Source organism: Chionomys nivalis, chromosome 25 (assembly GCF_950005125.1).
Source record: "Chionomys nivalis chromosome 25, mChiNiv1.1, whole genome shotgun sequence".
Lineage (NCBI taxonomy): Eukaryota > Metazoa > Chordata > Mammalia > Rodentia > Cricetidae > Chionomys > Chionomys nivalis.
Window position 1 is genome coordinate 27,181,680 of NC_080110.1, and position 23,928 is coordinate 27,205,607.

General features: G+C 41.5%; 1 protein-coding gene across 1 annotated transcript; it reads right to left on the bottom strand.

Annotated features, from left to right (window-relative positions):
• Nucleotides 1-16,572: 16,572 nt before the first annotated feature.
• Nucleotides 16,573-22,016, bottom strand: LOC130866432 (lysozyme C-2-like). The gene is made up of 4 exons (XM_057757885.1): nucleotides 21,881-22,016; nucleotides 20,067-20,231; nucleotides 17,091-17,169; nucleotides 16,573-16,639 (listed from the first exon to the last, which is right to left on the bottom strand). The coding sequence occupies exons 1-4, from the start codon at nucleotides 22,014-22,016 to the stop codon at nucleotides 16,573-16,575; spliced, it is 447 nt and encodes a 148-aa protein (XP_057613868.1).
• Between the last annotated feature and the right edge of the window lie 1,912 nt (nucleotides 22,017-23,928).

A 23,928-nucleotide genomic window follows, 5' to 3' on the forward strand; every position in this document is an offset into this window, starting at 1 on the left:
TTTGCCTGAGAATCAACTCAGCAGCTGCCCAGAGCAAACCAACACCAGTATTTAAGCATCTTTTAACTCCCTTCATCCTCTAGTGGTTTGGAGGATCTTCCCTGTGAACTTTGTACAAAGCAGGAAGTTCTTATTGATCCACAAACTTGCAAATAAATTTTTATTTTCTCCCAGTGTGTGAACAGAGATGTTCTGACATATAGACAATGATGAAATGAGACCGTGTAAAGACTTGGCTCACAGAGAACCAGATTGCATTCCTCCTAAACAGGAAGCCCATATTATTTTATCTTGAATATGACCAATAAAAAGAAAAAAGCAGTTACACTTTACTGCTTAAAATAAGGTGTGACTATAAGTCAAATGTCTTTTAAAATTTAATTGGTTTTTTTGTTTATTTACCATTTTGTATTGTGTTTTTCACTTCAAACTATCTCACATAGACCTTTCCACATAATAAATCTCTTATTATCTATTATTATATGTCTTTGCATAGTTTCCTTCTGTAGACCTTCTTGATAGTATTTTAAATTTTATATTCTTGCAAACTACTGTATTTTTTTTTTTTAGGGAAGGTATCACTGTGCAGACCTGACTGGTTTGTAAATTGTTATTAGTATAGTGTACTTGAACTGTTCTGCCTCCCGAGTGCTGGGTTAAACATATGTGCTACCATGCACAGCAACCAGGTGGTTTTTTTTTTTCCTTTTAAGTTAAGTTCTGTCTGAGCATAAGCAAAGGAATAGAAAACCAGTATACAGGTCATCATTTGATAAAAGAAACAGTGACTTTAAAGCCCTGTAAGCTTTCTGTCCACACCCAGAGTAACAGTTTAATCCAGAGCTCTGTGTATCGGGTCTTTGTGTCATTTTTTTTGACCTTCAGTCCCCAAGTAATGCTCTGATGAGCATGTGTGCCCTATTAAGAGTGCCATGTAGATTTTTCCAATATATAAACATTTCCCCAGAGAGAGCATGTGAGCGTATACAAAGATGAGTCGTGCAATGAAATAATTTAATGGTTATTTATAGTTTTCTCAACACCCTTACTATTGCTGGTACAAGGTCATCTGATTCAGAGTTAGTTAAAATGCATGAAGCTAGGCTAGGAAAGCTAAGGGCTAGCACAGTCACAAGTCAGTCCTGAATGCCTCATGACATGATCAGATGGGAACATTCTCTCCAGGCTTACAGACTGACACAAGAGTTAAGAATCACTTTTTAAGCAATATAAGTGGCCAAATCTAAGAAAATATTTCTGAAAGGTCATACATTTCATTGCAGGTTTCTGAGTTGAGGCAGATTCACTTCTTTTTTTTAGAATATTTATTTATTTATTTATTTATTTATTTATTTATTTATTATGTATACAATATTCTGTCTGTGTGTATGTCTGCAGGCCAGAAGAGGGCACCAGACCTCATTACAGATGGTTGTGAGCCACCATGTGGTTGCTGGGAATTGAACTCAGGACCTTTGGAAGAGCAGGCAATGCTCTTAACCACTGAGCCATCTCTCGAGCCCAGCAGATTCATTTCTATCCACCCAGAGTTCTCTTCCCTTAAAAACCCACTTTGCCTCACACAGTGGCTGTTCTTACTGTCTGGGTGCTGAGCCCACACACAAGGCCTGGGAGCTCACACAGCTGACATTTTACCCAAGATCAACTGTCCTTAAATATTTATTATATGTGTATCCAACTGGGGGAAAGGAAGATTAATTCTCATGAAAGTTAGTGTGGATGACATCTTAGGTGAAGAACCGAAGTATAGAGATGTGTGTGACGATCAATGTTTTAGATTACTGTCACCAGCGTCTGCTACATTGACTAGCCAAAAAATGGAGGATTTGCAGAAGACAGTGAACACATTAGTCAGCATGAAGCCTCTTAGGAAAGCGTTTTCATTTTGCTCCTGTTTCTGTTCAAAGCCTGCTTGTTTGAAGGCGAAACCAAGGAAGTGTGACCTTTCCCCTAACTACTTCTAGAGCAAGAAAGAGGCAGAATGATTTGAAGTGGAAACACACAATGGTTACACATCACAGCTCCGAATACACTGGGTGAGATCGTGGCTTTGACAATGGATTCTCCATGCCACCCAGTGAGGGAAAGCGAGACAGGGGAAAATGGTTCAAATTGTATCCTGAGCACAAACCATACTCAAAGATTTGATGGAAAATAGTGTAAAAGTGACCCTAAAGGTGGTTGGGTTCTGGGCCAAGATCTAGCATGAAACACAGGCTGCTTATAACCTAGGCTTAGGGGTACCTCTCTCCCAGGATTACCACATGTTTGCCTCCCATAAACGCTGTCACTCTTTCTGTAGAGGTCACCACACCATGAATCATGTTCCAGTCAGCATGATGAACTTCCCATAACTTCTGTGAGGACAAGGAGGATGATGTGTCCCTTGGGTCTCCCTCAACCTGATGTCTGGGTACCGGGCATGCCTAGCTCAGTGTAGCTGCTAGATAAATACTTTAGACACTATATTTCCCACTAACGGAGTGGGAGGAGTCATGCCAGTCTAGTCAAGTAAGAGAATCAAAAGACAACTGTTTGTGCTTTAAGAATCAGAATCGGAAGCCAGGCGGTGGTGGCGCACGCCTTTAATCCCAGCACTCGGGAGGCAGAGGCAGGCGGATCTTTGTGAGTTCGAGGCCAGCCTGGTCTAGAAGAGCTAATTCCGGGACAGGAACCAAAAAGCTACGGAGAAACCCTGTCTCGAAAAAAATCAAAAAAATAAAAATAAAAATAAAAAAAGTATCAGAATCAGACAATAGGCATCAGTGTCACCGGACAGGAGGCTTCAAAACTCTAAGATCTCCTGGCTTATACCTATGGCTATTCCTTTAATATACATTTTGATTCTTATATTTAAGGCCCCTGTCTAATCTACATGCTGATCCAATTAATCTAGAATACTCTTTAACATGCTATTTGGAGTCTTGTGTATAATGTCTTCTAAAGCAGGAGTACAGATTCAAACCTGTGGTCCAAGCACCAACATCTGATGAGCACAGGATGAAGGTGAGGAGGGAGAAGATTCCCCACAGCATGGCAGTCCAACTGGAAGAAGTTAGATCAGGGGGAATGACCCTATCTTTGGACCCACACGTCTTTTTATTTTCTGTCCTATGGAATTCTTTCCTTCATATCCTGTAACTAAATCAGTGAATTTTAGGTCCTAGCCTGCTGCTCTTCACATGGTCACTGTAAGACAAAGCAGCTACACCTTCCCCAATACATGGGTCTCAATCTCTCTTTAGCCATAAGAACAGTGTAAAGTTAATATTCCTTCTTTAATCTCTGCCTCTGCAAGCAGGCACAGCCCTGATGTTCACCCACACCCTTGAGTTATGGCCTCATTTCTGATAGTAACGTCACATGTCTTAGAACACCGAACCCCTCAGGAAACTTGTATAAGTGAGGACTTCCATGAGTTCCCTGTACTCCTCCTTCTAATCCATCCTGAGATGGATTCCCTGTTGTGGTGGCCGCCATTATCAAAAGTACCTGCTTACCTGAAATACATCTCAGCACCTGTCACATCAACCACCATTCTTATCTAACGGTTATCACTACAGCCCACGGCTAGGTACAGAACGTAAAGAAGATATTCCTTAAAGAGTCAGAAGTAAGTGAAACAGCTACCTGCATCACTGAGTTCCCACCAATCATGAATGACCACATCATGAAAGTTCATCATGGAGTTTCCCCTCCCAGCTAACGCCTATTATACCCAATAATGACCCAGGATGACTGGAAGTTGGGAAAAGGCAGAAGGGTATAATGGGTGGAGTCCATGATGAGGACCATGGATTCTCTCTTCCTCTGCCTACTAGAAGTGCTGACCTCCTATTATCATTGCCTGCCTATTCCTTACTAGTTGACTCTGCTCATTGCCAAGGCCAGCAGGTGATCTCTCTACACCAAGATGATGATCATTTTCTGCCTGGAAGAGAGAGTCACACTCCAGCAGCTGGAGTTCTACCTGTGCTAGAATGCACTCTACCGCTGAGATATATCCCAGCCCATCTGCTGTGCCTTGAGACTCAGATCCTGAGTGTCCAGTTCATCCTCTCCAAAGAGTGATTGTGCCATTCTCCCTCTGAGGCTTCTCCTTCATGGGAAAGAAGAGTGAAGCATTGAAATGACTTCTTTGACAACCTTCTAAGCTGTCCTGGTGTCCGTGGGCTGCCATGCAGTGCTTTCTCCTACTGTTTTCCACTTTGGAGGGTGAGACCCAGACTGTCTTTCCTTGATCTCTCCTTCAGTGGACCCTTAGGGATTGTTTCCCCACATCTCAAACTCCTGCTCTTCATGTATGGGTTATACCTCCTGTGTTTCTTCTTCGTTCCTGCCTTTTTCATGTATTTTCAGATAAATTGAGAAAGTTGGAGCCCTGTGTCCAGGACACTTCTTCAGACACAGATTCCGAGTGTATTTTATACACTATCGTGCATTGTGACAAAGCCTTGGCCTTTGAAGCAGGTTTTCACCGAGGGCACAGGCAAATATCTGACAGACCCGCAGTCAGCTTCCTTTTTCAGAAGTCTAAAGCCCACAATGCTCATCATAATTTCCTTTATCTTTGGAAAAAAGATAAATAAAGTATTAATTATGAGCACATTGTATGTTCTTTTATATTATAATATAACAAATCTTTCTGGGATCGCTACACAACCAAAAAAAAAAGTGTCATAATGCATATTTCCTACAAAAAGAGAGTGAAATCTCTGTGCCCAATCATGTCTGCTTGCTGTTGTATTTTTAAGTTGCTTGCTGACTACTTCAAATGAAACAAAAATTATAACTGAATATTGTCACTTGTAGACCGCTCATATTACAACAGTCACTGCCTCTAACTCCTGTACCAGCAGAAATAACTTTTGAGATTGGAACCACTACTGGCCTTTGAAGTAGTCACCCTGTATCATTGATAGTGTTTTGCCTATGGATGCTGAGTAAATATTTACCAATTCAACCTACAAGAGAGCACAAGTTCATAACTGTTCACATGTTTGTAATGAAAAATAGATTTAGTGAACAGAATGCACAAAGGTGTATAAATAACAGCTGTGTGTTCTGGAACACTGGGTTAGGACATACACCGAGGAGATAGTTAGTGATCTTTTTTATTTAACAAATTAAATTTTAAGAGGCTGTTGGTTTATAGTCACACCTTATTTTTAGCTGTAAAACCCAACCACTTCTTTTCATATTGGTCACATTCAAGATAAAATAATATGGGCTTCTTGTATACGAGGAGTGTTATCACCTGGTTTTTGTGAGCCAAGTCTTTAAACGGTATCATTTCATCATTCTCTATAGACCAGAAGCTCTCTGTTGAAACACTGAGTGAAAATAAAAAGTGCTTTTACGTTTTGGATCAATTAGAACTTTCAGCTTTGCACAAACCTCAAAAAGTAGAGCTCCCAAACCACTCACAGATGAAAGGAGTTAAAAGATGCTTAAATGCTGGGACCTGGAGTTCAGGGCCGCTGGTGAGTTGATTCCCAGACAACATGAAGAGTCTCCTCACCCTGAGTTTCCTCTTGCTCTCTGTCACTGTCCAGGCCAAGGTCTACGATGAACCTTGTGAGTTTTCAAGAACTCTGAAAAGAAATCGAATTGATGGTTATAAGGGAATGAGCCTAGCAAACTATAAATCTTGACCCATCCAGATAAGCACCCCATGTACAACAGGTACAAGGAAGCCATGAGTGAGCAGAGAAGGAGCTTCAGTCAATAAGCATTAGGATTTCCGTGTGTTTGACTTAATTTGATTAAAAACATCAGCATTGACTTTTCTATCAGAGATAATGGGGGAGGGCATGAAGGGACACCTGTGCCAGGCTAAGGCGGCAGGGCCCAAGGTGCTCTTGGAGTGCCACTAGGTTTTCCAGTTGCTTCGTGTTCAATAGTCCACAGGGTGCTGAGAAAATAGTTCACAGGGGAGGACTCAGTTATTCAGAATTTGAGTCCCGAGAGCCTGAGTGATTGGTTATCTATCTTCATTTCTCTTATCATAGTATCAACCTTTTGAGAGAAAAATTTATCCAAATTTTTGAACTTCCTATGCAGGGCTAAGGGATCCCATTTTCCCCTTGTTGCTCTTGAAATGAGGTATCCTGAACCTGAGAATGGAGTTATTTGTACACTTCTTCACTTTGGGATGGCTTTTCATTCTGCACAATGGAAGACATGGATGACAAAAAGTTGTTCGTGGCTTACTCTCTCTATGTCATCGTAATTAGTGTGCTTTTCTGATTGATTAAGGCAGTGAAGACTCATAACTGATTGTCTACCGATGAGTAAGCAGAGATTTGTATGTATGGATTCATTGGTGGTTGGATGTGTGGGTGTAGTAGGAGACCGCTTGTTTGTTTCCCTGCTGCTAGGCATCTCAGACCCAAAATAACCAAACAGAAACTGTATTAATTAAATCACTGCTTGGCCTGTTAGCTCTACTTTCTTATTGGCTAGCTCTTACATATTAATTTAGCCCACCCCCATTAATCTGTGCATCACCACAAGGCTGCGGCTTACCAGGTAAAGTTCTGACGACTGTCTCTGGTAGGGCTACATGGCTTCTCTCTGACTCTGCCTTCTTCTCCCAGCATTCAGTATAATTTTCCCTGCCTTGTTCTACTCTGCCCTATCAACAGGCCAAGGCAGTTTCTTTATTTATTAATCAATAAAAACAACACATATTCAGAAGGTCCTCCCACACCATGAATTTAATTAAAATGATTTCTATCTTATGCAAATAAAGATATTACCACTGAGTCAATGGCATTTATCCAACTGGCTTCTATGTGTATGTATTGATGTACTCTTTGTATTGAGAGATTTTAGAGTGAATCACTAATATCATTTTTGTTTTTAAACTCTTTAGCTCACATGTTCAAACAATCTAATTTATGGACAGACATATGTGATCCAAATTAACATGAATTTATGTATTTAAGATAAAACTTATTTTTAATGAGAATCAAACAAGGTTTATCAGGATTGAGGACTTAGATGGTAGAACTTGAACTCATGCCATGATAGAGGTAACATATAACTTTTAGTGTATGAATTTAATTATTCTATGCTGTTCTATTTTTCAATGTGGAAATTGAACCCAAGACTTGTGACATTTGAGTCAAGTGCTCTAAAGAGTGGACTATTAATTCCTACTCTGTTAAAATTGTTGTTAAAAAGGAGAGAGAGAAATCGTGAAACATTTTGTACACTCATCTACAGTCGTGGATAGTTATTAGAGACTAGAAGCAAAGAGGAATATCACTCCTGACTAGGTGCTCAGAGAGGAGATGTGACTGGAAACCTGTGCCGACATTCCTCTAGAGGGAAATCTATGCTGGAGGCTCATGTAGAGCTATGTCATGCAATATGTACTCGCAAAGAAACATGTAAAGATTTTATAATTATACGCAAATTAAATTATACTTGCCCAGCTTCATGAGATGGTCATTACTCAAAACTCCATCCATAGTAGCAAGTACTGACCTGAATTCTTATTTTAAAGGTTGAATAAAATTCCTTTCTCCCTTTTCTTCTTTCTTCCTGCCTGCCTTTCTTTCTATTTTTTTTTTTTTTTGACAGGGTTTCTCTTTGACTTTGGAACCTGTCTGGAACTCACTTATATACCAGACTGGCCTCGAATCACAGAGATCCACTTGTCTCTGCCTCCCAAGTGCTGGGATTAAAGATGCTCACCATCACTGTCTGGTTGCTGTTTTCTTTAGGACGAATTTCCACTGCAGTCCTAGGTGATAGTTCCAGTATGTTCACTTTTCCAGTGTGAGAAGAAAGAGGAATTTCTTTCATGGTAGATGACAGTGCCACCTCCTCCAGTCCCCCCTCCTTACTGCAATGTGTTCTTTACTTTTTATCAGTGCTGGAATCCTAAGAACACTCTATCACTCAGGTATATCCCAGCCCCCAGGGACTTCATAAATGAGAAGTTAAATGAGTTATACCATGTCATGTGGATAGAATCAAGAGAATATGTCTTTAATTACAATCTGTCCATAATCACAGATGCACGGATGCTAGGAAATTAATTTCTTGTATGTATTGCTCAGTGTCACAGAAGAAAGCTGTCTGAGTCTGAACTGAAAATGGGTTCTAAAGCAGTCCTGGTCATTCCTCACTCCTGTCTCTCAGCTTTGCTCCAGGATGACATCACTAAAGCCATAGACTGTGCAAGGAGGGTTGTGAAGGTCCACAAGGCATTAAATCATGGTATGTAGGAACTTGGATGGGGAAACGGCTGGTTCTGTTGATCTACGCACTGAGTCTTCTGAGACCCGAGTGTCATTCTGAGCCCTGCAGACACAGCTGGGGCCTTTCTCTACATCGTTAGTTTTAGGGAATGTCTCTGATTTCTGAGAAGCCAATACATGACTACTTCCTAGTCAGCCCTCCAGACTACCTGTAGATCAGTTAACTGTACAGTGCATGTGATGTCACACTGACATTGAGCGTCCTGTGTTCTGCTAAGGGTTTGGAGAGGCTCAAACTGCCATGTAGACATACTTTACCAGTCACCAGCACTTTCTGGGTGCAGCTTTAAGTGTGTTTCACACTAGATCTTGGAATACAACCCAGTCACCATAAGTGGAAATGTTATACTATATCTCCCCAAATGTTTGAGTATGTGTGTGGCAGAGGACACAGTTTTAACCATTTTCTCCTGTCTCACGCTCCTCCATAGTGTGGCATAGGGAATCCGCTGTCAAAATTGAGATCTCACCCCGTGTATTAGGAACTGTGATGTGTAACCATTGTGTGTTTCCACTCCAGCTCTTTCTGTATCTGTCTAGATGTTAGAGGAAAGGTCGTACTTCCTTGGTTTCCTCTTCAAACAAGCAGGTTTTAAACAGAAACTGGAGAAAAAAATGAAGACATATTCCTAAGAGACGTAATTCTGACCAATGTGTTCACTGTTTTAAGCAAAGCCTCCATTTTTCGGTGAGCCAATGCAGTTGATGCTGGTGACAGAATCTAACACTTAGATCATTAGATCATCACACACATCTCCGTATCAGTTCTTCACCTATGAAGTCATTCACAGTCTCATCAGAATTAATCTCATCTCTCTCTTGTTGGATACAAGGACAACCAATATTTAAGGAGACAAATTGATTTTGGGTAAAATGACAGCTGGGTGAGCTCCAAGGCCTTGTGTGTGGACCCAGCACCCGATGGTTAGTGCCACAGTGTGCGGCCTGTGTGGTTTTCAAGGGAACATAACTCGGAGTGCGTAGAATGGAGACTGCCTCAGCTCAAAAACTTGTTTTCACGAAATGTGTGACGTTTCAAAAAAGTATTTTCTAGAGCTGTCGTACTTATGTCACTTGAGATATAAATTCTTAACTCATGTATGTGTCAGGCTGTTTTAACCCTTATGAGAATGCTCTCATGCCTCTTGCTGATCACAGGGTCTTCTGGACAGATTAGATACTGTGCAAGCCCTTGACTTTCTTCAAGTAGCTTCATGCATATTAACTAACTCTGAGACAGATGAGCTTGTATCAGCAAATCAAAGTACATTGTGAAGAACTTCAAATACCATTAAATGTTTTTTAATGCAAATCTTGTGTGTGTTTACTCCCATATGTTGTCTCTGGGGAAAAATGTTTTATATATTGAAAAATCAACTAGGTATTCTTTTTTAAAAATATTTATTTATTTATTATATATACAAACTGAGGAATGATGTGGTCCAGGAGTACCTGAGCCACCACATCTGCTGTTTCCCTGGAGCTCGGAAATGCTTCTATCCACCCTGTGAAAGTGTTTATAAGTGTTAGGAGATAACAGTTTTTTATGAGTAGGCATATGGGTGAAATCAACCTGCCAGTCTTTACCCGGTTGATGTCCATGAAGCTAATGCAGAGACTGACATACATGGAGAGTCCCCTGGGGATTGGCCTAGGCACATGTCGGGCAGGAGGAGTGAACCTATAAAATATGATCTCTGAGATGGGTGGGGTCAAAGAGGGGCTCTAAAATATGGAACAAAGCTTTGGGGCCAATGTATAAGGTCTGGTGGATATGTGAAATGATCAACAATGCCTGATCTCTAGGAAGGATGAGAGGGTTATTTAAGTAGAACCATCTATCCTTTGTTTTTGTGGCCCCCTCTTTAATGAGCTTGTTCCTCTCTTCTGGTTGGTAACAGGGCTGATAGGAGGGAGTCAAAAACAAGATATGTTTTATGGAATCAAAGGAGCTGGAGGCCAGCCCATAGGTCACTGAATCAGCCTTGGCATTGCCTAAGGTTACTGGGTCCTTGGAGGATTGGTGTTCCTGACAGTGAATTACGGCTACTTCTGCAGGGAGCTGGAGGGCCTCCAAGAAATTGGCTATAAGGGGTCTGTTACGTATGGAGTACCCTTGGTAATAAGGAAGCTCCTTTCCTTCCAGAGTACAAAATGGGTATGGGCATTTAAGAAGGCATATTTAGAGTCAGTATAAATATTGGCCCATTGGCCCTTGGCTATTTGGAGTGCTCTAGTCAAGGCAATTAATTCGGCCTTTTGTGAGGAGGTTCCATTAGGCAGGCGGGTCACTTCAACTGTGTTACTGGAAGTGACTACTGCAGACGCTGCCTGGAACCTTCCTGATTTGTTTATAAGGGAACTTCCATCAACAAACAGGGTGAGTTCCGCACCTGTAAGTGGCTGGACTAGAAGACTGGCCAAGGTGAGCTTAAGGCCTCTACAGCCTCAGGCAAGAGTAAGAGGAGGTACCAGAAGGGGAGGAAACAGGAAGAAGAGTTGTGGGGTTTAGGGCAGCCCTGGAGGTCAAAGTAATTTGTGGGTTTTCTAGAAACAGTAAGTGAAAAACCTGGACTTGTGAAGGCCCAAGGTGGGGGAGAGAGAGAGAGAGAGAGAGAGAGAGAGAGAGAGAGAGAGAGAGGAATGACTCAGAAGATCTGAGAGGCAGTGGGTGGAATATACCATGATTGGCCTGGACAGGGTGATCTTGAGGACCCTCTGGCTCCACACCCCACCCCCCCCAGTGAGTTCAGCAGCTGCTGCTAGAGCTCTTAAGTATGGCTGCCATCCACAGAAGATAAGATCCAGCTGTTTGGATAAAAAGGTGACAGCCCAATGCGAGACCCAAGCTGTTGGGCTAGAACTCTGTAACCACTCCTATCTTCTCATCTGTTTAAAGGTGGTAAGGTCTCATGGGGTCTGGAAGAGCAATAGCAGGGGCTGTTAGAAGGGCATCTCTAGTAGAGAGAAATGGTGGTGGATGATGGCTGGGTGGGTGAGAGGCCCCGTGGGGGTTTCTCTGGCTGCCTGGTACAGAGGCTTGACTGTAATGGCAAAGTTAGGGATCCAATGATTAAAGAACCCTAGCAGGCCCCAAAATGGGAGGATCTGAACCTCTGTGGTTGGGGGCTGTAAAGTCTGCAGGGCCTGTACACTGTCAGAGTGAGGGTCTTATACCCCAGGCTGAGTTGAACACCCAAATATACCACCGTGGGAGAGCACAGCTGAGCCTTAGCTGGTGAGACTCGATATCCCAGGGATCCGAGGAAGTTTAAGAGCATAGAGGTAGCCTGTTGGGACAGAGACAATGTAGGACTGCAGAGAAGGAGATCATCAACATACTGGAGAAGCACGCTAGGACCCAGGTCAAAGTTTCAGAGCTTCTGAGCCAGAGCTTGGCCAAAGAAATGGGGGCTGTCCGGGAAACCCTGAGGGAGAACAGTCCATGTAAGCTGTCTGGAGGACTGGGAGTCAGGGTTCTCCCAGGTGAAGGCAAAGAGAAAGTATGAGTCAGGGTGTAAAGGGACAGTAAAGAGGGCATCTTTTAGGTCCAGAACAGTAAAGTAGGAGATGGCAGTAGGGACATTAGACAGAAGATTGTATGGGTTGTTAACCACTGGGTGAATTGCAATGACTGCCTCATTTATGAGGTGGTGATCTTAAACTAAGTAGTAAGCACCAGAAGGCTTACACAGAGGAAGGATGGGAGTGTTGCAGGGTGAGTTGCTAGGAATTAAAAGTCCTTGAGATAGGAGGCAGGTGATAAAAGGCTTTAGACCTTGGAGGTGGGCTTCAGGAATAGGGAACTGGGGTCTGGAAGGAAAGGATGAAAGGTCTTTAAGGCAAACCAGGACTGACTGGTGCTGAGAAGCAACCACAGGAGTGGAAGTATCCCATACTTGGGGTTCTACTGGGTCAGGGAGGGTAGGTACAGGACAGTCTGGGATAGGAACTTGTGAGGCTATTAAGGTGAGAAGAAAGTGGGTCTCAGGAGAAGGTGTGGGGGCCAAGGTGAATGTGGCCCCGAAGCGGCTGAGAATATCTTGACCAAGTAGAGGTGCAGGGCAAGCAGGTGTGACTAGGAAAGAATGAGAAAAGAATCACCCTGCTATGAACACAATTGAGCACATGTCCTTGTGGTACCATTGAGCATCCTTTGGGAATATACCCCAAAGTGGTACTGTTTGGTCTTGAGAAAGGTTGTTTCCTAATTTTCTGAGAAATCACCATACCAGTAATCAAAGGGGCTGTACCAGTTTTCACTCCCACCAACAATGCAGGAGCATTGTTAGTCATAGCTGGAACCTGGAAACAACCTAAGTGCCCCTCTACTGAAAATGGCTAAGGAAAATGTGGTACATTTACACAATGGAATTCTACACAGCAGAAAAAAAATAATGAGATCTTGAAATGTACAGGCAAATGGATGGAGCCAGAAAACATCATGTTGCATGAGGTAATCCAAACCCAGAAAGACAATTATCATATGTACTCACTCATAAGTGGTTTTCAAACATAAAGCAAAGAAAACCAACCTACAAATCACAATCCCAGAGAACCTAGGCAACAATGAAGACCCTAAGAGAGACTTACATAGATCTGATCTACATGATAAGTAGAAAGTATAAAAAGACAAGATCTCCTGAGTAAATTGGGAGCATGGGGACCATGGGAGAAGGTTGAAGAGGAAGATAAAAAAAAATAAGAAAAAAGAAAAAGAGTCATCCTGCAAGAATGCAGGACAGTGAGAGGGTCATAAGTGGGAAGGAGTGTGTCCCGTCTACCCCCATGACTGAAATTGGTGAGGAGAAGGTGGGACCCAAGTGAGATGTTAAAATGTAGGTAGCTTTTATGTCCAAAAAAAGGTAATAGACTTACCCACTACCTGCAACATTACTCTATGCTTAGAATGGTTAATGGGAGTCACCAAGTCTGGTCCCTGTTAATCCTCCGCCAGGCCAAGCAGTTCAAAGGCTGGCAAAGTCACACTTGCCAGTGTTGGTGAGGCTGGACCTCCGTGGCATGGCATAGAGAATAAGCCCACACGGGGACATTGTGATTTCCAGTGTCCAGGCTGTTGGACACAATTTTCTCCCAGGCAGGAAGGAGCCAGTAAGATTCGTCCCTGAGATAACCTACTAAAACAAGAGAAATGCCCAGTGATGCCCATGTTTGTGTTCACAGTAGAATGACACTGTGGTGGTTTGAATGAACTGTCCTCCAGGAGTCTCTGTCATTTGAATTCTTGCACCCCATGTGGTGGCTGTTTGGGTAGGATTAGGTAGTGTGGCCATTCTGAAATGGCTAGTCATTCTACTAGAATGATCGATTCTACAAGTTACCCCCAAAGCAGTGATTCTCAATTTGTGAGTTGTGTTCCCTTTGGTGCCCAAATGACCCTTTCACGGGGGTTGCTTAAGCCCATGAGAAAACTTAGTGTTTATTTACGTTATGATTCATAACAGTAGTGAAATTACAGTTATGAAGCAACAATGAAGATAATTTTGCGGTTGGAGGTCACCATAGCACGAGGAATTGTTAAAGAGTCAACAGCTTTAGAAAGGTTGAGAACCACTGCTCTAGAACAAAAAGAAGAAACCACACCCAAAAGGAGTGGGTGGCAAGAAATTAACCAAACTCAGGCTGAAATAAATAAAATAGAAATAACAACAACAACATTATAAAGAATCAATGAATCCAAAAGTTGGTTCTTTGAGAAAATCATCGATTGACAAACCATGATGTACATTACCTAAAAATGCAGAGAGAGAAGATCCCAATTAACAATACTAGGAGTGGAAGGGGCGACATCACAACAGATGTCAATCAAATACAGAGAATCATAAGGACAGACTTTAAAAATTGGAAAAATATAAAAGAAATATCTCATTTTCCTAATACATACCACTTTAAATGGCAAGTTAATCAAGATCAGATAAGCAATTTAAACAGACCTATAATCCTTAGTGAAATAGAAGCAGTCATTAAAAGTCTCCCACATGTGTGCTGATAAACACTTTCATCAAAGTGACAGGATACAAAATTAACTCACAAAAATCAGTAGCCCTCCCATATACAAATGACAGACAGACTGACAAGAAACCAGAGAAACAAGAACTCTCGCAATAGTCTCAAATGATATAAATATGTTGGTCTATCTGAACCAAACAAGTAAGACACTTGTATGATAAAAAACTTCAAATCATTGAAGAAAGAAATTGGAGAAGATATCAGAAGTTAAAAAGATCTTCCATGGCATGGATCAGTAACTTAGAAAAAATGATCATCCTACCAAAAGCAATCTGTGGATTCATTGCCATCCCCACCAAGATTTCTCACAGAACTTCAAAGGACAATATTCAGTTCCATATGGAAACACACACACACACACACACACCCCAAAATATGGAGGCTTTTTCTTAATTGAGGTTCCTTTCTCTAAGATGACTTTAGCTTTTGTCAAGTTGACAAAAGAAGATCCAACATGATACCTAATACATAGACATGGTGAACAGAAATGCACGCAAGGAAAATACGCATGAACAAAAAAATTTTTTTTAAGTTAAATTTTAAAAACTTTGTGTGTGTGTGTGTGTGTGTGTGTGTGTAGACATGAACATGTGTGCCTTGGTGCTCATGTGAAGTTCAGACAAGAACTTGCAGCTGTCCACTTTCCCTCCCATCATGTATACCCTGAGTTTGACCTCAGGTAGCAAGGCCACGAAATTCCCACAGCACCAATTGTTTACTCCTGGCATTTAAAAAAGTTTGTTTGTTTTAGTTCTGATTTTTGAGACAGGGGTTCTATGTCTAACAGCACTAACTGTCCTGAAACTAGTTTTGTAGACCAAATTGTTTGTGAACTCAAAGTGATCCGCCTGCCTATGCCTCCTGAGTTCTGGGATTAAAAACGTGCGCCACCACCACCCAGCTGCTTCTGGCATTTTTCACTTGATATTTTCAGATCATGGTTAAGAGTGAGTAAGTGCTTCGAGGGACAGAGACTATACAGTGAATAAATACATCAATAGTAAATGTAAAATCAGTAGGGGATACAGCCCAGGGCATTTCCACACTGAGTAAGGAAATCACAATCCCAGATGGAGCAAAGGGATTGAGATGTAGGGTGTGTGGAGGATGAGGCTGGGCTAGAACAGACTCTAAAGTGAGAAGCGGTTTGCTTTCTCAAGGGCCTGTTAGGGTCAAGGAGATTAGTCAGCTTGCTTCTGCAATTTACCTGAGAAATGTACAAGTGGTTATGTGTAGCTGAGAACACAGACACAGTGGGCCATGTGTAGATGAGAATGTAGATGCTGATTATGTGTAGGTGATGAAGTAGGTGCTGGTTAACCTTGAATGAGTATGTAGACCTTATTATGAATACCATGTTCCTTTTTCCAATATATAAACAATTTCCCCATAGATAGAATATGAGAAGATACAAAGACAACTTGTGCACTGAAAATCATTTAATGGCTACTTGTAGTTTTTTTTACAATTTTTTTAGATTTGCTGATACAAGCTCATCTGTCTCAGAGTTAGTTAATATGCATGAAGCTACTTGAAGAAAGTCAAGGGCTAGCGCAGCCACCCATCTCTCTGGAACACCTCATGATCGGCAAGAGGATGGGAACGTTCTCTCAAGGGATAAAACTGACACGTGAGTTGAGAATTTAAATTTTACCCAATATAAATGAGACAATTCTAAGCAATACTTTTTAAAAAAAAAAAAGTCACACATTTCGTGACAACAAGTTTCTGAGTTGACATAGTCTCAGTTCTATTCACTCAAGAGTTCTGTTTCCTTAAGAACCCACCTTGCCCCACACAGTGTCTGTTCTAACTGTCTGGTTGCTGAGATCACACACAAGGCCTGGGAGCTCACACAGCTGTCATTTTACTGGAGATCTACTACATATTTAAGTATCTGTTATAACTCTATGTAACAAGGAGGAGATGAAGATTAATTCTGATGAAACTAAATGTGAATTAATTCATAGGTAGATAACGGAGGTGTAGAGATGTGTGTGGCAACTGAAGTGTTAGACCGCTGTCACCAGCATCCGCTGCACTGGCTAATCGAAAAATGGAGGCTTTGCTTAAAACAAAGAACACATTAGTCAGCATTAAGCCTCACAGAAACAGTCTCCATTTTGCTGCTGCCATTTCTGTTTAAAACCTGCTTGCTTGAGGGGAAACCAAAGAAGTGTGACCTTTCCCATAACTACTTCTAGAGCAAGAAAGAGACAGAATGAGCTGAAGTAAAAACACTCCGTGGTTAGACTCCACAGTTCCGAATATACGGGGTGAGATTTCGGTTTTGACAGCGCTTTCTCCATGCCACCCTGTGGAGGAAGTGAGAAAGGGGAGAAATGGTTAAAATTGTCTCCTCTGTCACACACAGACTCAAACATTTGCGGGATAATAGTGTAAAGGTGGCGCTACAGGCATCAGTTTCTGGGCCAAGATCCAGTGTGAAGCAAAGGCTACAGCTGCACCCAGAAACTGCGACAGACTGGTGGAGCTGTGTTTACATTGCGGTTTGATCCTCTCCAAACCCTGAGCAGAGCCCTGCATCCTCACTGTCAATGTGACATCAAGAGCACAGTCTGGAGGCCTGACAAGAAAGTAGTCATGTTTGGGATTTTCGGAATTAGAAAAAAATCCCTAAAACTAACGGTGTAGAGAAAGGCCCCAGCTGTGCCTGCAGTGCTCAGAATGACACTTGGGCCTCATTAAGGCTCCCTGCATAGATCAACAGAGCCAGCAGTTTCCCCTTCCAAAGTTCCCACATACCATGCTTTAACACCTTGTGGGTCCCTCACAACCCTCTTTGCACACTTGATGGCTTGAGTGATGTCATCCTGGAGCAAAGCTGAAAGACAGGGGTGGGGAATGACAAGGACGGTTAGAGAAGCCATTTAGTTCAGATGCAGGCAGCTTTCTTCTGTGGCACTCAGCAGAGAATAACAAGACATTTCTTCACAGCTGTCCATGATCTGTGATTATTGGAGAGAGTGTCTCTCGTTTCCATCCACTTGACATGGTATAAGTCATTTTATTTCTCATTTCTCAGGACCCTGGGTGATGGAATACACTTGAGAGTAGAGTGTTCTTAATATTGCATCACTGATAAAAAGTAGAGAACACATTGAAGTAATGAGGAGTCCTTGGAGGCTCTAGAACTGTCAGCTACCGTGAAGGAAGTTCCTCTTCATTCTCACACTGGAAAAGAGAACACCACACTGGAACTGTCATCTGGAATGACCTGTGGAAACTGATAGTAAAGAAATATAGGTTGCACACATGGCTCAGCGGCTAAGAGTGTTGGATGCTCTTCCAGAAGACTTGATTCCCAGCACCCACATGGCAGCTCTCTAGTGTCTGCAACTCAAGTTCCAGGTAATGACAGCCCTCTTCTGGCATCCACAGGTACCAGGCACACAAGTGGTGCACAGTTATATTAAGGCAAAACACCCACACACGTAAAGATAAATGAATACTTTAAGGAAGAAAACAATGCACAAGTCTTGTGTGAATAAAGCTCTTCCTAGCAATTTATAACCAGTAAAATAAAAGGAGCCAGGTGCTCTAAGACTCAAGACTTGGGGCTGGAGAAATGGCTCAGGGTTAAGAATCTTGAATGCAGTTCCCAGAAACCACGTGGTGGCTCACAGCCATCTATACTATGATTCTGTGCCCTTTTCTGGCATGCACGTAGAACACTGTAAACATAAGTTAACTTTAAAAAAATACTCAAAACGTAAGTGTGGTGTTTTCAGTATAGAGAATATTGCTATTGCAATTTTATTCACTCTTTAAAATAAGAATTCAGAGCAGTATTTGATACTATGGATGTAGCTTTGAGTAACAAACTTATCCTGAAGCTGGGCAAGTATCACCTAATTTGTGTATAAATGTTAAAACTCTTTACAAGTTTCTATGTGAGAACATGGACCTACAGCATAGATTTACACTCTACAAGAGTGCTGTCCAAAGCATTCCAGTTATATGAACTCTGAGCTCTCAACCCAGGAGTGATATTCCTCTATCCCTGTAGATTCTAATCCCTTTCAGTGACTGTAGAAGAGTCTACACGATGTTTTTAAAGATAGGTGCTGTAGACTATAAAAATGTTCCACCATCTATTTCTCTTAAAAATTTTTAAAACCCTGTCCTGCGGGAAGACCAGTCCTCCCACTTCTATCTACGTCCAGGAAGGTGATCGTCCAAACAGGCTAAGCTCCCACAAAGCCAGTTCATGTATTAGGATCGAAACCTAGTGCCATTGTCCTTGGCTTCTCATCAGCCTTCATTGTCTGCCATGTTCAGAGAGTCCAGTTTCAACCCATGCTTATTCAGTCCCAGTCCAGCTGGCCTTGGTGGGCTCCCAATAAATCAGTTCCACTGTCACAGTGGGTGGGTGCACCCCTCGTGGTCCTGACTTCCTTGCTTCAGTATCGAGAGGGAGGGGGAATGGAGTGGGGGGAGGAGAAGAGGAGTGGGGATAGGGAAAGGGGAGTGGGGGGAGGGGGCAATATTTGGGAGGAGGGGAAGGGAAATGGGAAACGGGGACAGGTGGAAATTTTAATTAAAAAAGAATAAAAATAAAAATAAATAAATAAATAAAAAATTTTAAAACCAAACTTAACAGAGTAGGAATTAATAGTTCACTGTTTAGAGTGCTTGACTAAAATGTAGGAAGTCTTAAGTTCACTTCCCACACTGGAAAAATAGAACACCATTGACTGACTTAATTCCTGCACAGAAATTGTATATTAGTTCCATCATGCTATTAATTCAAGTGTACCATCCCAGGCCTCCATCCTGATATGAAGCTTGTCAGCTCTTTTTCTTGTTAAAAATAAAGTTCTTCCTAAATACATAAATCCATGTTATTTTGATAGATGAGATAATGTTCATCAATAAATTATATAGTTTGGATATGTCAATTAAAAAGTTTCAAAGCAAAATTTGATATTAGAAATTCACTCAAAGATCTCTTAACACGAATAGTGCATAAAAACATACACATGGAAGCCAATTGAACAAAATGCCAGTGACTTAGTCATGCCCTGTCATATGGTCTTTATTATAGTAATATATTCGTTTGTATATGTTAGAAATCTTTATAATAAAACTCATTTTATCAAAAATAATGTTACAGTAATATCCATAACAACCCCTAGGTAAACTGCTAAAATGGAAATCTTCAGGACAAAATACCAATAAGGCAACTTACAATTAATTTGTACATATGTGCATGTGAGCATAGGCTTAAAAAAACAGAGTTTTAATAGTACTCTCACTTTATTTCTTAATTTTCTGCTAATTTAGCATGTGTGTCTCTGTGTGTTGTGGTATGTGCACCAGTGAGCCTGTACATTTGTGTATTAGAAGTCAGAGCACAGCTACAAGAGCTGTTCCCTAGAAGCAGGAACACATTGTTTCTGAGACAGGGTCCTACCATTGGAACTGGCTTACAGATTAGGCTATGCTGGTTGGCCAGTGAGCCCCATGGGTCTGCCTGTCTCAGACTCCCCAGGTGAAATCAAGGGCTCTCTTATTGGTAGGCAGGGCATTCTATCACCATACTATGCCCTAAGCCTAATGTCTTCCTTGGCTAATTTTGGTGTGCTTTACAATGGCTTTCTAACAGTCTGCCCAGGTTCCTGATGTTTCATTCAGTGTTGTATCCTGCACAGAATCTCTGCTCTTGCACCTAGGGCAGGTGAGCTGTTTGCTCTCTGAACTAATCCTGCCCTGTCTTACCGCTGCAGGATATCCCACAGGCGTTCACTGCTTTCGGGGTTTTGCCATCATTGCACCAGTATCGGCTATTGATCTGAAATATCCCGTAGTCGGTGCTTTGGCCTCGAGAGTTGTAGTTTGTAGCTCGAGTGTTAAAGTTACTCTCATGCTGAGCCAAACACACCCCTAGAAAGAAAAAGAATATTCATCAATAAGCAGCAACAGCAAATGATTTATATTAGATACCAAAATTAGCTCTTTGATCTTGCTGTATTTTACAAGTGATTTACTTGATAATTACAACTATATGGTTAAATTATAAAATTTGCTACCACTGGTTCAAACCAGGTCTGTCTGAGTTCTTCAGTGTAGTCTCTGGTCTCAAGTGATCCTTCTGTTTCTGACTTCCAAGCAGGTGAAACTGCTGTACTTAGTCAGCAAGTGACTTTCAAGTGCCCCAAAGAGAATCTCTTTGAGGACAAATCAATTTGCACTGATAACAAACAGGATGAGGCTCTTTAAAAATACTCAAATAGATGAACCGGTAACAGTGGTGCTCACTTTTATTCCCAGCAGTTGTGAGGCAGAGGCTGATGAATCATTGTGGGATTGAGATCAGTCAGGTCTACATAGCAAGTTTCAGGCCAGCCAGTGTTATACAGTGAAATCATGCTCCCCAAATAAAATAGTTATTTCTACCATTGCTTTTCCCTCTCCCATCTATCCTCGAGACATCTCTGCCTAAAGTGGAATCATAAAGAGTAATTAGATGGATTTTATAAATTTATATCAAGTACATAAACTAATAGAAGATGTTCCTATTAGAAAAATGAGGATCTAATGTTCTAATAATGAAGGAAAATTTGCATGTTAAGTTAGAATTCTTTTCTCTGTGTCACTAAGTATCCTATTTTGCACAGAACATGCGATCTCCTGCCTCAGCGTCCCATTGTTTGTATTGCAGGAGTGTGTACCTTCACACATGGCTGGTGATAATATTGAAAACAAGAACATCAGAATAGGAAAGGGTATTCTGCAATAAAATCTGCCCATGCCTCCAATTTTGACCCACTCACTGTCCACCCATCCATCTGTCCATCCATCCATCCATCCATTCCTCCATCCATCCATCCATCCATCCATCCATCCATCCATCCATCCATCCATCCATCCACACATACCTCTCGGCTCATTCACTCATTGATAATTAGTTATTGAGTATTAACTGACTTAAAGTAATCTGAAAAGCACACTAGTTTAAATGACAAAGATGGAGTAAGCCATGAACACCTTTTACGCATCGATTTCTTCCATTTTTCAGAACGAATGTACATCCCAGAGTGAAGAAGCACAGCGAATCATTTCATTCTCAGTTTTAGAAGACCTCATTTAAGCAACAACTAGGGGGAAATGGGGTTCCTCTGCCCTGCATAGGAAGTCCAAAACCTTTGATAATTTTTCTCTCAAAAGGTCCATACCATGGTAAGAGCAACAAACACAGATACCACTCACTCCAGGCTCTGAGAACTCAAGTTCTGAATGAGTGAGTCCTCCCACTTTTTCTCAGCCCGCTGTGGACTTTGAGTTTGAAGCAACTGGAAAACCCCGTGACACTCTTAAGAGCACCTCAGGTCCTCTTGGTTTAGCATGGCACAGATGCCTCTCACAAACCCTCAACCCAGTATCACTGAGGAAAAAGACAAACGTTGACGACTTTAGTCAAGCACACAGGAATCCTAAAAACTCATTGATTCCAGCTCCCTCTCATTCATTGCTTCCTTGTTCCTGTTTTCAAAGGGGTGCATGTATGGAAAGGTCTAGAAGTGGAGACTTACAATCTGCCAGGCTGACTCCCCTGTAGCCATCCATTCCGTTGCTTTTCAGAATTCTGGCAAACTCACAGCGTTCATAGACCTTGGCCTGAACACTGACAGAAAGCAAGAGGAACTCCAGAATGAGAAGTGCCTTCATGTTGTCTGGGATGCAGCTCAGCAGCTGACCAGAGTAGCCAGGATCCAGTATTTAAGCATCTTTTAATTCCCATCATCCTCTAGTGGTTTGCGGTCTCCACCATTTGAGCTTTGTGTGAAGCAGAAAGTTCTTATTGATCCACAAACTTCAAAAACATTTTTATTTCCTCCCAGTGTTTGGACAGAGGCGTTCTGGTCTATAGATAATGATGTAAAGAGACCGTTCAATGCTTTGATTACAAAGAACCAGGAGATAGCACTCCTCCTAAACAGGAAGCCCATTTTATTTTATTTTGAATATGACCAATATAAAAGAAAACAAAGTGTGAATTTTTACTGCTTAAAATAACGAATAAAAAGTCTTTTAAAATTAAATGGTTTTCTGTGTATTTACCATTTGTATTGTCTTTTTCACTTGAAATTATCTTACACAGAACTTCCCACAATATGAATCTCAGTACTTTTTGTGGTATGTCTTTGTTTAGTCAGTTTCCTTTTCTAGACTTTCTTGATCAGTTTCCTTTTCTAGACTTTCTTGATAGTGTTATAAATTTTGTACTGGTGGATACCACTGGCTTGGTTTCCTTCTGGGACAAGGTCTCACCGTACAAGCCTGGTTGGTCTGGAAATTGCTATGTAGACTATGGTGTCCTTGAACTCTTCTGCTTCCTGAGTGCTAGGGTAAAAGATATGTGCTACCATGCCCAGAAACCAGTTTTTTTTCCCACATACTTATTTAAGTCATCTTCCAGCATAAGGAAAGGAATAGAAGAACAATATACTGGTCATCATTTGACATATGAAAAAATAATGTTAAAAGCCGGCTTTCTGGTCCACGTCAGAGTAATAATTCAAACCAGTGCTGTGTGTATGGAGTCTTTTTTGTCGAACTTTCATTTGACTGCCAGCCCCCAAATAATAACACAGAGATTTACTATTAAGCATGAGAGATTGGCCTTTAGCTTAGGCTTCTTCCCAACTAGTTCTCACAGCACGGATTAACCTGTTTCTAATAGTCTACATTCTGCCACATGACTCTTTACCTCTCCTCTGCAGGTCCAGCTCTCTCCATATCTCAGTGACATCTCCTGCCATGCCAGACACAAACTCATGTTCCTTTCTCTGCACAGAAATCCGCCTATTCTCTCCTGCCTCAGTATTGGCCATTCAATTATTCCCAGTGAGACAATCTCCTTCCTGTTGCCTGCATTCAAGATGTAGCCAGCGTCATACTTGCCTGCATGCCAACATGCTCCCGGCTGTGGTGATAATGGACTGGAAAATGCAAGCCATGAAATGTTTTCCCTTTGTGACAGTGGCCATGGTTGTTGTGTCCCTCAAAGCAATTGAAACACTAAATAAGACAACCAACCCATAAATCAATATTTTTAAGTATAAATAACACTCATGTGAACAAGTTTCCCAATATTTCACACAGAACCGTGTCTTCCTCTCTCCCAACTCATTTCCATGATAGAGTATAAAAGATCACTAGGAAACAAAGGGACTTTAAAAATGAAATAGACACAAACTGAGTGTTGCTTGGGACACTGACATTGTCAGCTTGGGAAACTGTGCACATTCTTGACCACAACACCACCAGAATTCCCAAAGCATTACGCATGGGGTCAGCCTAGGAAGGAAGCTCCTAAGTAACAAAATGGCATCTTTTTGACCAACTCCATTTCCATCAATGGGAGTTCCTGTCTGCTTGGCCTTAGAAAGTGCCAGTTGTGTCTCCAAGACATTGTTTGAGCATCCTATTTAAAAATTTAAAAATGCCATATTTTTTTTTGTCAGAGTAATTTTGATTCTTTAAAAATACATACTGATATGGATTTGGGGAATTTAGAATGACAGAAACCAGATAAAGGTCACAAGCTCTCTCCTCTGTGCCCGTCCTAACCCAGTGC

Coding starts and splice junctions, on each gene's coding strand:
- LOC130866432 (XM_057757885.1), bottom strand. CDS start 22,016: ATGAAGGCACTTCTCATTCTGGAGTTCCTCTTGCTTTCTGTCAGTGTT. Junction 20,232..21,880: donor GGGAGTCAGCCTGGCAGATT/GTAAGTCTCCAC, acceptor TTTTCTTTCTAG/GGGTGTGTTTGGCTCAGCAT. Junction 16,640..17,090: donor CCACAAGGTGTTAAAGCATG/GTATGTGGGAAC, acceptor CTTCCTCCACAG/GGTGGCATGGAGAAAGCGCT.